Raw genomic sequence first — 16,690 nt, 5'->3', positions numbered from 1 at the left:
TATATATAAAATATATAATTAAAATATATTCTAAAATTTTACATATTAAATTATAATTAAATTATAAGAATAAATATATTAATAAAATATCAATTTCAGGGGCCAAAATTAAAAATAAGTCTCCTAAAACCAGCAATGATGTACATTTCTTGCACAAAGCATTAATATACAAACTCTAATTTATGTGACTTTCAACCCTTGGGTTCAAATCTGATGCCAAACATACAATCAAGTGGGAAACCATCCTTCACCAACAACTGACCAGGAGTAGTGCAGAATACACAACTGACTTAAATACACTTCTGAGACCCTGAGCAATCACAAATAAGTTCTAAGCCAAAAAGATAGGAGAAACTGAATTTTTCACCTCTTGCCAGGGTAGTATAATTTTGGCAGAGTTAACATCACCATAGCTAAAAGATTGAGTTTCAGGATAAAAATCTATTCCTCTTCTTACATTCATATTAATTAAAGGCCTTTTCGTATTCCTAAGTAACGCAGGCATAATGACAGCAGGATGAACTCTAAGGCTAAAAGAATGAAAGTGAAACCATCTGGCAATTAACTGCAAACAGTTCATTGCAAACAATATTTTCATATTCTTAACTAATAATCAACATCACAGTAAAGCAGGAAGACAGAAACAAAAAGGAGATGTAACATTTTATTACGTAATTTTCTCTAAAAATGTTTCAGAAAGATTAAGGGAAAAATGTATGCCCTATCATATATTTTATAAGCATGGCTAGGACCCAGGTTGGATGGGTGCTTTAAAAAAATACATACATAAACACACACACAAACGTATACACACACAGGAAACTCACCATCATTTAAAAAGGCAAATGACAGCATGCTCACATCAGTAGCTCTGCTTATCTCCCAGACACTCTCATTGTTTCATTCTCCCATTTTCCGTTTCTGCCATTGCCCCCTTTTCACCTACATCTCTGAGTATGCTGAAAGTGTATTTCACAACAGAAGAGACGAAATCATATCAAGTATTCCAGATCACGCGCAACCAGTACCAAAAAAGGAGGCGATGAGATCTGTGGACTTTTTAAAGGGTTTACAAACTCATTAGAAACAGAAACATTAAGACATCCTGGAATAGTTTCCAATTAGGCATTAAATAGTGAGACTCCAGGCCCAGCTGCTCATCTACTCACTAACGTTGAACTTCCCATGAGTTGTGTCACCTGCATTCACCCCCAACAGTGAGCATTAGGTGGAGTCTCGTAAACAAATGCACTTGGGACCAGCCTCCCCTGCACCATAAACCAGCAAAGGTGTGTGCTTCAGTCAGATGAGCGAGGGCCACAGCAGGTCCCTGGTGGTACCAGTGCTCTTGACCCTGCCTACACACCAGAATCACCTGGCTTAAAATGCCAATGCCAGGTCCCACCCCCAGCATCGCCCAGGAAATTGGCCTGGGGAGCACATGGGTGCTGGGATTTTAGTGTTCCAGGTGATTCAAATGTGCGGTCACTCTGTTGGACTCAGTTCCACTGGGGGTCACAATGACTTTGTTCTGCAAGTTCTGCTTCAATTTACAGATTAGATCACCTGTTAGAAGAAATGCTTTTTGCAGATGGATGGAATGACTTTTAGACTGTGATCGCATACAAATGCCTACTTCCTGGTAGCTATGCCACCACTGCATGTATTACTACAGACGCTTTCATTTAATCCCGGTGTGAGTCTGAAAGGCATCCTTTCTATTCCATCCCTTTACAGGTGGTCACTTGGCTGCTGCCTGAATCTACCTGCCCATGACAAGCAGGTAGGTATTTCACCCACAAGGCTCCAGCTCCCCTGTAATTAATCATGCACTGGTCCTTCTATGGAGGATACAGGTATCTAAAGACAGCTATCAAAGGTCCCTCTGACTCCAACTTCTTTTCCTCCTTACATTGTTTCCAGACCCTCACCCTTCCGGTTACCCTCCTAAGTGCTAGTGTCAATACCCACCTTCAGTCAGTGCCATGAGAACCCGGGCACACCACTTCTGATGCCGTAGCCACCGCACTGGGCATGGTAAACATTGCCTGGAGTTCCACCCCGCCGCCCCCCAGCCGGGGCACAGTGAAGACTACACTGCCAGTGGGTCTGGTCACATGACCTATCCTGGCCAGTGGTATGTGTTGTATGTCACAGCCAGAATATAAGGGCATGTGATTCTCTAGTCTTTTTTCCCTACTGCAGGGGCTCCTATGTTGAGATGATGGGGCTGAAAGAAACGGTCTTGATCAGAGTCACTGGAAGGAAAGCTGCCCCAGAGAACTGTCACACCTGTAACAAACTCTGCATGGGCAAGAAATAAGACATTTCTCGTACAAATCAATGGGCTCTAGGGGCTCTTACTGCTACCTAAGGTACACCAACGGTTCTCAAAGTGGAGACCTATAAGAAATGCAAATTATCAGGCTCCATCTCAGACCTACTGCATCAGAAACTGTGTGTGTGGGGGGGGGAGGGGGTGGAACCCAGAAATGAAGATTTTAACAAGCCCTCCCCCAGGGGATTCAGATGCACAATCAAGTTTTGAGAACCACTAGCTAGATTACAGTGCCAAATCAAAGGGCATTTGCTTCCTTGATGTGAATGCTATCTCTGCAGCCAAAAGGATGGTGGTCTTAAGATGGGCAAACAAAGGTGGAATGTTTTTTCACGTAAGATAACTAAACCCTATCTTCTCCACATAATATCAGTGTGCTTGATTTTTTAAAACCTAAATGAAAAGTCTGTTTACTTGTTAAGATTCACCTTGTGAAATCCCTCCCAGTTTCTTTCCCTATAGTCAAAAGTCATTGATAGAAATATTGGGTAAAATCTGATCCAAAATGGAAGCTTTCTCTCCAACAGAGCAATGAATCATGAGTCAGCTATAAATTCAACGTCTCATCTAGGCCCTTTTGTGCGATCCTACACAAAGCAGTACTGAGTGACTCTGTCAAAGGTTGTGCTGAAACCCCATTACTCTCCATCTCTGGTGTTATTCTACCTACCACCAAGTACCCTGGTAAACAAAAGAAAATAAAATTTACCTGGAACTACCTGTAGTTAGGATTCATCACATTCTTTTTCCTGGTGCTCAGAACCAAGCTACTCAACAACCTGTTCTCTGAAATGGTTGGGCTCCGTAAGGCCAGAGAAAGAATACAAACCCAAGTCTGTCAGGCTCTGAAACCCCAGGCTCCTCCGAACTTCTAGACACAGAACTGGACCACATCTATACCCCGAGAGAACCTCAGAAAGTCTCATAAAGTCCATTTTGATGGCATCTGAGTTCCAGAATTCAGTAAATTCAAGTCTGCTTTAGGATCTTTCTATTTAAAAGTTAATAATGGTCCCTTGATGGGTAGGGGTACCTGGCGGCAAATGAGAAAATGGCTACAGTTATCATGGATCACTGAGTAATTCTCAAGATATGAACAAGTACAGACAACTCTCACTTTTTTATTTACTATCAGGTGCCTTAAATTCTAGATTTATTTGATCTGTGAGAATGACCTCAGACACTATCTCATTGAGGGGATCCTAACTTGAGGTCCCTAGGACATCCCTATAGCAACGAAGAAAGTATCTCAGGACGTACGTGAGCCCCTCAAATTGTATATAAAATTCTGTGTATTTGTACATTTATCTGGGAGAAGGCTCATAGCTTGGACGAGATCACTGGATTAATACTACTGACAAGCTCATCCTTCTGATTTTATATTTGAGAATAGTTTAAGTTCCTTGTTGAACAGGCTTAAAGCTTCTGTAAATGATACAAGAAGCTGAAACACTTGATAAGTGGCTGGATTTCAGGGACTGGAATACAGGCAAGAAACCACAGCTGTAGACAGAGATTTGGAAGTTTTCGGCACATATATTGATATATGTGAGAAGCGAAGCTGTGAGGATACCTGAAACTTCCCAGAGAGAGAACTACCAGGAGAAAACGCAGGAGAGAGTGTACTGTTTCACACTTAAGAGGAGAAAATGCTTTTAGGAAGAACTGCCAGTCGGGTGAAATACCGCAGTGGGTCAGGGACGTAAAGACGGAGAAACGACCGCCTGCCTCCACAAGCAGGGCACGAGGGAGGTGGGTCTGGTGACGGAGCCCGCGGTGGTCAGCTGAGGAGCACAGGGGGTGGAGATGTGCGGACGGCAGGGTGCCTGCTATCTGTCTGCAGGCAGGAGAGAGAAAAGAAGGGGGCAGGAGATCTGAGGTTTGGGGACAGGAGGGAAGAAGGAAAGAGTGGGAACAGACACAAGGACGTCTGTAGGTGGGGTGTGGAAGCAGAGGGTCCAGTCTGACTCAGCACGGAGAACTCACGCTTTGGTTTCTGACTCAAGTTCAACACTCTTTTCATTTCAAAACAGCTTATAAAGACGTGTCTTTCCTTCCCTCCCCACCTCCCTTTAGTTCTTTCAGGAGGCCCGAGTGAACAGAATTGAAGCTGTAATCTAATCTGATGTGCCTCACTCCAAAAGGCAGAGAGTCTCAACTTCTTCAAAGCTAATCCTAAAATCCTGCTAAGCCAAACATTTGCTCGGTGACGAGCGGTGCCCCGAACGTCAGGGCTCACACCGCGTGCACGGCGCACATGCGCACACGGCCGGCTGTGGTCCCGCAGGAAGGTGCGACAGACATTTCATCCCACCAACTCTTTCTCCGAGCTGTCTCTTCATGTTATATTCTAGAACCAATAATTGTCAGACGTGCAAGATAAAGATATTTAAAAAAAAGAAGAAAGTAAATAATTCTGAAAGGTTCCAAGTTAGTTACAGAAATCTCAAATGTATAAGAAATGAACGGTTCGGACTAACAGATAATTATTGCCGTCTGCTCTCCTTTCAACATTTGTTAAATCCAGTTTGGGTGCCAAGAAAAGAAGACTTTTCCTAGAATCATCACATTGGGCTCTGAAAGAACTACAGGTCGTGTATTTATATAGTAGGTTTATCAAGTATTGCTGCAAAAGAACTACCCAATATTTAGCACGAATATTCTAAGATGCTACAGCCCATGAGGGGAGCCTAAGGCTGAGACAGTTAAATGAGCGATGTGCTTGCTACTAAAGCCATTTATATTCTATAAGTAACTAATTCTTATATGAGAAGATACTGAATTAAGGGTAGCTAGACAAAATATAATAAAAAAACATCTTTTTGCCATCTGTGATCACTGTGATCAATGCTCAAAGGCAAGTTTACATTGTTTGGATGGCAGGAAGGTCAAACATGCCAGCTTCATGAGTACCTCAAATAAACAGCATAAATGAGAATACAAAGTAATGCTTTTAATTAATTTGTAAATGCTATAGGAACAGACTTTTCAAGGACCTAGTATATATTAATCACAAACCAATTCTTATGCACTTTTTACACAGGTTCCCCAAGAATAACTATTTGGTTTTATTGGCTTAAATTAAAGCAATAAGATGGGTTTCTTTAAAAGTACAGTGTATCTGAACCAAAAGTAGGACAAGCTGGTATTAGGTGCCTTGGGATGTGAAACAAAAATACAGCACTGATGACGTATTCCCATCTAAAAAATTCAACCTGAATCTAATCCAATTTCTAGGAATTATGGGATAAAGAGAAACAAACAATGTCAAAAGGAAGCAATTACCTAAGTCCAGGAATGTGGGGGACAATCTACAGGACAGATAACCCAATTTTTCCAACAAATACAGCACGTTAAAAAATAAAATGAAATGGAAGGAGGAATGCTAGAGAATAAGAGATTTAAGTTATACAACAACCAAAGGCAAAGCAGACTCTTTGGATCCTAACTGGAACAAACCAACTTTGAAACAATGAGAGTTATATTAAAAAATAATCTTACTAGTTTTATTAAGTCTAATAATGGGCATTAAAAATAATCCGTAATGGTTAGAGATGTACACTTATTATTTTAAAAAGAAAAAATATGCACACTCAGATTTTTCAGAGATTTTAAGTTACAGAGCTTCTCCTGGCTGGTTTATGGATGAGGTCCTTCTCCTATCACCAAACTCAGGAGAGAATCACAGAAGTCAGACAAATGTTACAAACAGTTTTCAAAACACCCACTTTCTTTCTCTCCTCCTTTCTCCTTTATTTGTCATAGAGCTAACAGGCAAATTCAAATGTTTTTAACTTTGTCCTCAGCTATAAACACGGGTGTGGTAGATAACTCCCTGCTGGCCTCGGGGAGCACAAGTGAAGGCGTTATCAGCAAAATCACACAACAAGATTCTAAGGACTTGGAGAGTCTTTCTTAAAAATTCTTTTGGCCACAGCACGTGGCATGTGGGATCTTAGCTCCCCTATCAGGGATCGAACCCGTGCCCCCTGCAATGGAAGTGCGAAGTCTTAACCACTGGAACACCAGGGAAATCCCAGAGAGTCCATTTTATAGATTAAGAAACTGAGGCTCAGAGATAATGAGTGATTTTCGAGGTCATCCTACTCATTACCAGCAGAGCCAAGCAAGCACCCACGTCTTGGAGTGTCCTCCTTACACTGACAGGGAGGATTTCACTAGTCACTTACCTTCCCATGCTCCTTCCTCACGTGGGAAATGTAAACATCTCTTTGCGTGAATAACCGGTCACACTCCCAACACGTCCACCCAGGACTGGCCACTTTCTTGGGTTCCAAAGATTTTTTCACGGGTGATGGGGATTTCTTTTCCAATTTCTCTTTCCCGTTCACGGATCTGGTGTCCTCTTTGTTTTGATTTGCTGAATTTTGAGTTGTAGGCTTAATGCTCAAAGGCAAGTTTATACCCAAGTTTGGAGGCCCTTCAATACTTTTCAATGTTCCATGCATAGACTATGTTATAAAAAGAAAAGAAATATCTTTCACAAGTCACACCACTAAAAGAAAGCACATGTGGACTATCTTACTACATTATAGACATTTCAGTACAATTTTATTTTCACTCAGAAATATTTCTTAATACAGCAAGATGAAAATCTAAGCAAAATATACACATAAAAAGAAATAAAGGAGTATTAACTTTTATAGTTGCTCTAAGTTATGCATTTCTTGTTCCAAATAATTTTTTAAAGCTTATTTGCTTGTGCCATTTTAAAATTTGAAAAGAAAGACTTCTGTATTGAGTCCAAATCATTCCTGGCACTCTGTCATCCCCCAATGTACCAGAGTGAGTCCCCTCTACCACAGACCACTTCTGGGGAAGAACATTTTACTTTCACATCTACCCAGAAATGTTTAAATAGTCTAATATACTGGTAGGGTTTCAAAACCCTTAGCTAACCAACTTTAACAAACACCTGAGACCAATGTGTTAATAGCAAACCTTTCTCCCTCCCTTGAATGTCTTTCACATTCTTGAAATACTTCTCACAGTTTGGGTTTTTGCTGGGGGGATTTTGGGTAATTTTAATCTCTCTACCCCTATCCCAATCCATCGCTTCTTACTGATAGCACCCAGACATGTGAACTATACACAGTAGCTGCTCAAAAAGCCTTTCTAAATTGCCTGTTTATTATCATTAACATAGTAGCCTCCATAGCCTCAACTTAAACTCACAGGATTTCAAATTCCACTGGCGTAAAACTAGTGCAATTTGATCCTGAAGACCTCACTTTGGTTTCTGTTTTGTTTGTGTTCCTAGAAGCCTGGAGTCCAAAAAAAGCAAGCAAGCAAATATGTCTGTGCCTCAATTTACAAGTTATCTTTGGATGGGGCCGTCTCTTATCAGTATCCTCTGAGTTCTTGAATCTTCAGAAAGACAGCAGGACGCGCGTCCTAACTCATGTTAGCAGGGCTAGTGCCCTGGGCCACAGAGACTCACACCGCACAGACCTCAGCTCCCTACTCTGAGTGTTCAGTAAGAAGCTGTTCCTTTGGCGAACTCACCAGCATACTTTCTCAAGGCAGGCTCTTCTCTAAACTGTACCAAGAATTAACCAACCTTCTTCAATACTGTCTCACCCCAGAGGGAACAATGGGGCTTCTATAATTTCCTCATGAGCAGAGGTTATAGGTCTCCCCAGACAATCGTTAAACTGGGCTGTGAAAAGGGCCTGGGCTGAATGTCTAATGTGCCTTTGCAAAGAGAAAATCTGGGGAGAGATGTCATCTCTTGACACCAAAAACTGTGCATTTGCTTCTTTTCCACCATGCAGTGCAGAGGCCTCTGTGTTTAAAATGGTCCTTTTCAAAACAGAAGCCAAATTTTTACATTTTTAACCATTTAAAACCCAAAGAAAACAAACCCCAAATCTTCTGATATACTTTTCATAAGGTTCTAGGCAAATGCACTTTTACTAACTAAAAAGTTGAAGAGAGGGTAAAATATCAAAGTATTCTAAGATAGCCTTATGCTATAGAAACTCCAGAAAAGCAGCAAAAAGTTCTGCTGTGACCACAGAGCAATGGAATGTGTGCAGAAATGAGAATTTCTGATTTACTCCTTTTGTTTTTATATTTTAAGTAAAAATAAAATTATTTTTTTAAGGATGAATGTCTTTTTTTAATAAAAGAAATACAACTTAATTCTTCTGGAATTAATGCTTCCTTAGCTCCTGCAACAATAAAAAAACCTGAATGACCATAACTTGAAGGTTTACTTTAAATGCAGATGCCAACACGGAGCACAGGGGTCCCACACAGCGAATACATCCACACTGTGGTGGAACCAAGAAATGATACAAATTGGATTAAACTGGGCAAATAAAAATCTACCTCTAAATAAATATGTATGTAGAGAAATACGGTTCCTGGGCTCCTTTCTCTTAATTTCTTCCTCATGAAAAACTGAACAGCGCTGGTATTAGACAATGTAAATAAATTCACAAGCTAGATATATACATACATTTAAAAAAAAAAAAAAACAGGGTGCCCCTGAAACTATCTTTATTCTTACCCAGCCCCAAACACATAAAGGCAGGATAATATTTTTGAACATATAGAACATACTTGAAATCAGAACATAAGAGAGCATTCCCACTGTTTTTGTATCATGGAGTCTCGTGGAGGTTCGGATGAATAAAAACAATTCTCTCATCCTTGTGGCCACAGGGTTTTACCAGTCTTCTTCAGTCTCTATTTCTTGGAACCCTGTATTCCTCCAAATTCACTATTAACACAAGGAAGACCCTAACCACAAAGTCGGATGACCCCACTTCCAGATGTTACATGAGTTCCAGAAAGCAAATACCTTTTAAAAGCCTCTTAAGAAGCAACTTTTCTTCTTTTCCTCGCACCCCACCCAACCCGCATATCGTACATTTAAAATATCTGGGTCTAATTCCAATGTCCCTGCGTTTTTATTAGCAGTATGTAGTTTTTCCTCATCATTCATTAAATATTTATTGTCAAGATAATTTTGTAATTTTAGTAAGAATCTTTAAAACATCTTAAGAGGATTTTATTGTACTTAAAGTGAGAATGATGAAACACTTCTCCTATGCATTTTATTCGCCCTAGTAATGCCACGCCATCACTACCTTCACCTGGCTTCTAGTGAGTGGCCTCTCTGAGAGGTTTTAAGCCCTTTGCAGTAGGCAGTTATGCTCTGTGAGCTCATATACACTCAACACGGGAACTTTCAAGAATTAAGAGTCCGTTCATTTAACTAACATGAGGTTAGAATAATTTAGAGACTTGGTTTGCTCTTTAAACTGACCTTTTCTGTATAATACATTTAAAAACAGAAAAACTAAGAGAAAGAGAGATTGAGTTCATGATAATATTGGGTTTGTTGTTTCTCTTTTTAAAAAGAAGTCACTTTAATCTCTGAGAGCCGATGGATATTATCTCCTGATGACACAGGAATCAAACTGCTTAACCTCTCACAGTGGACAGTTAAGAGGCGAGGACTAAGCTCTGTCCTTAGTGAGCTTAAAAGGCTATAAAGAGATTTAGGTGCCCCTTTTGGGGACTGGAGAGTGGGTCGTCCAAACTGGACATTTATTCGTTTCATTAACTGAACACCCAGCAGGTGCCAGATACTGTGCTGTATCCTGGACATTTCACTGTCAGTTTACATGCAAACTTGATTTAAAAAGAAAAAAGACTACAAGATCCAGGGCATCAATTATAATGCAAACTTAACTGCTTAAGTAATTTCAAGGGAAAACCTTCATTTTTCTAAACACACCAATATTTATACAAATTAACATAATTCATCAGAGTCCCTGTCTATTTCTAAAGCCTACATAACACCAAGTTCTCAAAAAAGTAAACTTCACAGCCTTCATTTTCACATATAGGGGGGAAAAAAACCCTAAAGCTTGATTATTCTTTTAAAGTCAGGGCATGCATTTGTTACTTTGCTTTGATTTTTCATGGTATGCAGACCAGGGCTCGGGAATAAAAAGCATCCCTCAGTTAAGTGAACTCGTGACGACAGCATGTTGTAAATTGCTCATTACCAACGACCGGCGTCCATCCCTTCCTTCGACAGAGCACATGCTTTACCGTAATCTGCAGCTCAGCCTTGATTTATGACCAATGAATGGATCTGCGGTTCATTTAAAGGACATAAGAGATGCGCACACACCTTGATATGGTCCATCATGAGTTGCTTCTGTGCATATAAGAGAGAACAGTCTGGACACTTGAAAACAGACACCTTCTGGTTTTCGATGTGTTGGTCAAAGTGGCGATACAGCAGGGTTTGCAGGGTAAATACAGTGTCACACATGGAACACTTATATATTATTCTAAAACAGAAGAGGTGCAGGGAAATGTCAGTCAGCCCTCATCTCTCAGGCCAAAGGAACCACTACTTCACATCCAAGAATTCAGGAGGCAGAAGCAGCAAGAACAAACACACACAATAAAAAGAATAGAGCAGTTTAGCTTTGAAACAAACTTTCGAAGGCAGAGGGCATCACTGGAGTGCAGCTCAATTTAACATTTTGGGTATAGAGGCACGGGACCACATTTGCTTAAAAATCATTCTACTACTCACAGAGCTACAACTGACACATTTTTACAAGGTCTTCACTTGTGAGCTACTTTAACACAGAGCAAAAGCAACCTTGATTTTTTTTTTTTTAATATTTTTTAAAGATCAGACAAGGAACACAGCCTGATGGTGGTACCCTAACTTGAGAGAGAATTTGACTGATGAACTAAGCAGGCCCACACATCTTGGATGCCTGAACACATTGTTACTTGTTGCAAGTTTTCTTTCAGAGTTAGTAGTAATTTTACACTTGAATGTCACTATTTCTGTACCTGTTCTTAACAATGAAAGCCCTGCACCAGGAAGCAATTATGCATGAAAATAAAGACGCATAAAAGAAAATCCACAAATCAAATGTTGCTTCAACACCTGAATGTCTACTGTGCTCTAAATGGTTTAAACCACTCCCTGTCCCCTACAAACCATTTCCCTACCTAACATAACCATTTCCCTCCTTATGATAATTCAGCAGCTCTGAACCTTCTGGACATAATTCCTTTATCCATCCACACTTTCCTCTGGCCCTCAGGAGAGAGTCCTCTGGGAGAGAGTCCTCCCCGCTCCCAACCTTTGCCCCCAGGGATTTGCTGGGTCACTGGTGAGCGCATCTGCCCACAGGAGGTCACCCTTTCCCAATAGCGTCGTCCTGGGCCTTAAGGGAGGCCCTAGGGACACCTGTGTTTCCTCTGAAGAACCAGGAGCACCAGAACAAAGAATCCCAAAGGGCAGCTTAGGAAAATGGCAGAGAAACACTGACCAAAGGTGCGAGCCACGTAAGAAAAAGCTGAGGTTTTGTTTGCTATTTCCACAGAAAAGTTAAAAAAAAAGGAATGGCTTTCTTCTTGAAACCACTTGTCTCCTCGTAGGGTCTTCTTAAGAGAGCACTTCTCACGTACCTTTGGACCTCACTCTGTATTTCTATACCCCAAAATTATAGATTTAACTTTTTTTTCTCTTTTTCCACATGAAATTTATAAATTTAATTGGCGTGAGTGACATGCTTTTAGAAGGTCCTGACATGCCAGTTACCCTGGCACAGAGCACAAGCACCCTTGATGGGAGAAAGGGGGGATTTTTTTAAGATCAGACAAGGTTTACAGGATTTCATCATTCAGCCCAAAGGTGGTACATTAATGATGTGTCACCATTAAGTCTACCAGGTGCGACAAAGATGTGCATTTCCTCACTGTCTGAAATAGCTTAGAGCTGGAAATAACCCAAACGTCCAGTAATGTAAGTAGTTAAATAAGAGCAATAATGTATGAATTTTTAAAAATTATGATGTGGACATACACCAATGACATGGAATGATCTTCATGCAAATTAAAAAACGTAACAAGACAGTATGTGGGATACGATCACATTTGTTTAAAGGGTATAGAAAAGAAACAGATGGCATATAACTATCATCATCTCTGCTGGATGGTAATTTTTTATTGTTTTGCTTGCTTATATTTCCTGATTTTTCTGTAATTAGTAGAATAGCCTCAAGAAAAGTACTAAGACTTACTAGTTGGGCTAAGTATTTTCTCAGGACTCTATTCTTACACTTTCAGAAATAACTCTTTCATGAAAAATGGCACGGCTTGTTTTAGTCATGCTACATTCCTTTCAGGTTTTGTTTGTTTTGCTTTGTTGCCTTCTACTGAACTGCAGAGAAAGTATAAAACAGGACATAATCTATTTACTTCAGCATTTTTCTGAGGAACAGGTTTTTGGTGTAATACTGGAATACACCCTACAAACCACGAACAAATACCTAGGGGAAGGGACGTCCCTGGTGGTCCAGTGGTTAAGAATCCGCCTTCCAATGCAGGGGACGCAGGTTCGACCCCTGGTCCGGGAACTAAGATCCCACATGCCGCGGAGCAGCTAAGCCCTCGCGCTGCAATGAAGAGCCCGCGTGCCGCAACAAAAGACCCTCATGCCGCAAGGAAGATCCCACGTGCCTCAACTAAGACCCGATGCAGCCAAATAAAAAAATTAAAAAAAATAAAAAATTAGCTATCCTTTAAATAAAAAAACCAGGGGGAAATGGTGACCTGACAGTGCAGAAATCTAGCCGCTGCCAACCGGACTAGATGATGGAGGGTAACATCCCTAGAAGGGCAGGTAGGCGGTGAGCATCCTCGATGGGATGTGATGAGGAGATTCCTGCCAGAGTACGTATCCTGCGTCCAACTATGAGAAAGCGGGGACGGGCCGGGAAGGAGGGTCATCCTCAGAACACAAGACCGGTATCGTCTGCTGGATGAGAGGGGGAAAGACTGAGCAACTGCTCCAGATGGAAGCACGCTGATGGGACAGGACAATTAAATGCAAAATGTGCTCCTGGACTGGATTTTGTACCAGAAAGAAAGAAAAAAGAAAAAAGACAATATCTCAACAACTGGAGAAATTTTCATGGGATCTATGAACTGGATGGTAATGTGATCCATGCTGGTTCCTGGCTGGGAGGCTAGATGGTGGTAATAATGTACATGAGTGTCCTTTTGGGGAGGAGAGGCAGAACACACTCATATATTTATGTCATGAGGCCCCATTATTCCTAAATAGGAGAAAGAGAGGGAGAGATACAGAAAGAAGAAAATGAAAGGATGAAGCAAATGTCAGAAATACTAACAACTGGGGGATATGGGTGAAGGGGACACACGAGTTCTCCACAGTGTTCTTCCAACTTTTCTGTAGGATAGAAACGATTAAAAAATTAAAAACTGGTGCTAATGTCAAAAAAGAAAAGTCCAAATAAGGGTACCACGAACTTCACAGACATAGTGATAGACCATGACCACAGAGCAGACTCTCCAACTATTGCTACAGTGCAGGAAAGAACCACAGGGAGACGGGCACGCAGAGAGGAGGGAGGGCTTTTGTTCAAGACAAGGAGACCAAGACTTCCCTGGTGGCGCAGTGGTTAAGAATCTGCCTGCCGAGGCAGGGGACACGGGTTCGAGCCCTGGTCCAGGAAGATCCCACATGCTGTGGGGCAACTAAGCCCGTGTGCCACAACTACTGAGCCTGCACTCTAGAGCCTGCGAGCCACAACTGCTGAGCCCGCGCACCTAGAGCCCATGCTCCGCAACAAGAGAAGCCACCGCAATGAGAAGCCCGTGCACCACAACGAAGAGTAGCTCCCGCTCGACGCAACCAGAGAAAGCCCGCACACAGCAACGAAGACCCAACACAGCCAAAAATAAATAAATAAGTAAATAAATTTATTAAAAAAAAAAAAAAGACAGGGAGATCAGTGCGCACAAAGGCGGAGTCTACACGGGCACAGCATGCTGGGGACAGTGTGGCTGGACGCAGTGGAGGTACTTTGAAAGCTGAACCTAAAAGTTTGACTTGACCCAACTGCAAGACTGAGTGAACAGCAGGATAACTGGCCTAGAAGAAAGGAGGGAGGAGGCGGCTGAAAAAAACCTGCAGGGGCGGGGAGGCAGGGGATGGAAGGCAGGGGAAGGAAAACAAGAGGTGGGAAAGAAAAAGTAAATCCAAAAACCCACCCTCAGTCAGGACAGAGTGGTACCCTTGAAACAAACGTAAAAACACATGAGTATAGGATTCTAAGCTCAGAATTGCTGCCAACTGCCTCCATCACCACTGAGTGAGTACAGCCAGGTACAAGGCACCGTCCGAGTGGGACACGTCCCCACACCTCCATTAGGTGAATCTGCACCACTGCCCCCTCACAGATGGGACACGGGCTCAGAGATTAGAGAATCTGCTTGATGCTGTGTAAATCCCAGGGCCGTGCTTTAAATTCAGCTTCGTCTGAATCAAAGTCCTCCACCACACCGCTACTGTAGTTTTGTACTGTTTTATTTCTTAGGAACTTGCTCCAAAACTCTGTCTTTTGGGACTTCCCTGGTGGCGCAGTGGTTAAGACTCTGCACTCCCAAAGCAGGGGGCCCGGGTTGGATCCCTGGTCAGGGAACTAGATCCCACGTGCCGCAACTAAGAGTTCGCATGCCACAACTGAGGAGCCCGCGTGCCACAACTAAGGAGCCGGCGAGCCGCAACTAAGGAGCCTGCCCGGCGCAACCAAATAAATAAATAAATAAATTTTTTTTTAAAAAAGGAAAGAAAGAAAAGAAAAGAAACTGAGACATAAAAAATTAAACAACTTGCCAGTAAATGGCAGAGCGAATAATCTGGATTCAGGGCCCACATTCAACCACATAGCAATCAGCTGAGCACTAATGATAGGAGACCCAGGACTGCCATGGATGAGGGCACTCAGATTCTTTAAAAAAACAAAACAAAACAAAAAAAGAACAACTCCGTCTCATACAATTCTTCACTTTGAAGTCCTCATTGCTCTATTTATAGACATTTAGAAGAGGCAAATAGAAGGAAGGGAAAAGCAGCCAAAGAAACAGCTGGTTAATCAGACGTCAAGGAAGATATAAAAACAGTCACAAGACTGTATCACCATAAAATCTAGTAGTGGACATTCAAAATGATCTTAAATTACCCAGAAAAGATTAAAGGGTATTCAAAGTTCCCTTTGACACAGCAGGGAAACATGCCTGACCACACACTGGAAAACAAGAAACAAAGCACTGGAATGGTACCTGCACATAGTAATCACTACATAAACATCTGTGAAATAAAAATCTTATGTTGTGCTTTTCAAGTTGAGGTGCTGGGACTGCAGGTCTTCATGGGTATATTTTCAGACTGCCATATATTCTCTAATGAAAATGGGAGGTGGGATTTTTATATTGATCTTTAAAAATTAACGTAAATCATCTGCATAATTTTGAGTCATTTGCATAAAACCACCTGTTAACCAAAGACTGCTGGGAGATTTCATGCCTGACATTCTACCGGCGTGGGAGCTACTTATTTATGTGGCGCTAACTTTAACAGAACAGAGATCTAACGTCAAACGAAAGCTTCTGGGTCAAATGTAGGCCGACCAGCTTCCAGCATGGCACAGGAAGCCAGGCTTTATAGGAGTGTGCATAGGGAAAGGTGGCGCCTGTAGTACAGGGTGACAATCACAGGGCCCGAGGAGCAGCACCTGCTGCTGCAGTGAGGACTTGACTCATTTCCCTGAATTAATGCTGTTAACTGTGTTCACTGGTCTGGGAGTTTTGTTGTATTTCACCTGTAAATTTGTTTTAGTTTTTTTGTTTTTGTTTTTTTTTTAATTCATTAATTTATTTTTATGGCTGTGCTGGGTCTTCGTTTCTGTGCGAGGGCTTTCTCTAGTTGTGGCGAGCGGGGGCCACTCTTCATCGCGGTGCATGGGCCGCCCACTATCACGGCCTCTCTTGTTGCGGAGCACAGGCTCCAGACGCACAGGCTCAGTAGTTGTGGCTCACGGGCCCAGCTGCTCCGCAGCATGTGGGATCTTCCCAGACCAGGGCTCGAACCCGTGTCCCCCACACTGGCAGGCGGATTCCCAACCACTGTGCCACCAGGGAAGCCCTGTTTTAGTTTTATAGTTTAAAACTCAATCATTAATGACTATCTTTGGGCTTGCACTTGTTAAAAAAACCATTGTAGTAGAGAAAAGTTTTTAAGAAAATACTGGAATGATTATTTTCCTATACATTACTCAAATTTGAGGAATATTGTTTTAGTTTACTTTAATCGTTTGCTGTGCTGTATTCCCAGGTAACAACTACTGTTCCAGATTTCATGCACATTCCAGTGAATAAAGTTTTATTTACTTGAATAAAAAAACCAAGTCAAAAACTATATTCACCGGGGGGTTGGGGTGGGGAGAGTAGGGGGTAGGGCAGACTATGCTAGTG

The 16,690-nt window shown here is 41.8% G+C and overlaps 1 protein-coding gene across 9 annotated transcripts in view; it reads right to left on the bottom strand.

The window, feature by feature from the left end:
• Positions 1 to 16,690, bottom strand: part of ZNF532 (zinc finger protein 532) — a 108,185-nt gene that overhangs the window by 21,953 nt on the left and 69,542 nt on the right. For all 9 annotated transcript variants that reach the window (XM_059893723.1, XM_059893720.1, XM_059893716.1 and 6 more), the window contains 2 exons: positions 10,512 to 10,674; positions 6,529 to 6,810 (listed from right to left, as the gene is read on the bottom strand). In XM_059893723.1, coding sequence (XP_059749706.1) covers positions 6,529 to 6,810; positions 10,512 to 10,674 — 445 coding nt within the window. The remainder of the gene's footprint in view (positions 1 to 6,528; positions 6,811 to 10,511; positions 10,675 to 16,690) is intronic.

This window comes from Balaenoptera ricei, chromosome 14 (genome assembly GCF_028023285.1).
Source record: "Balaenoptera ricei isolate mBalRic1 chromosome 14, mBalRic1.hap2, whole genome shotgun sequence".
NCBI lineage: Eukaryota > Metazoa > Chordata > Mammalia > Artiodactyla > Balaenopteridae > Balaenoptera > Balaenoptera ricei.
This window is presented reverse-complemented; position numbering and strand designations above follow the sequence as displayed.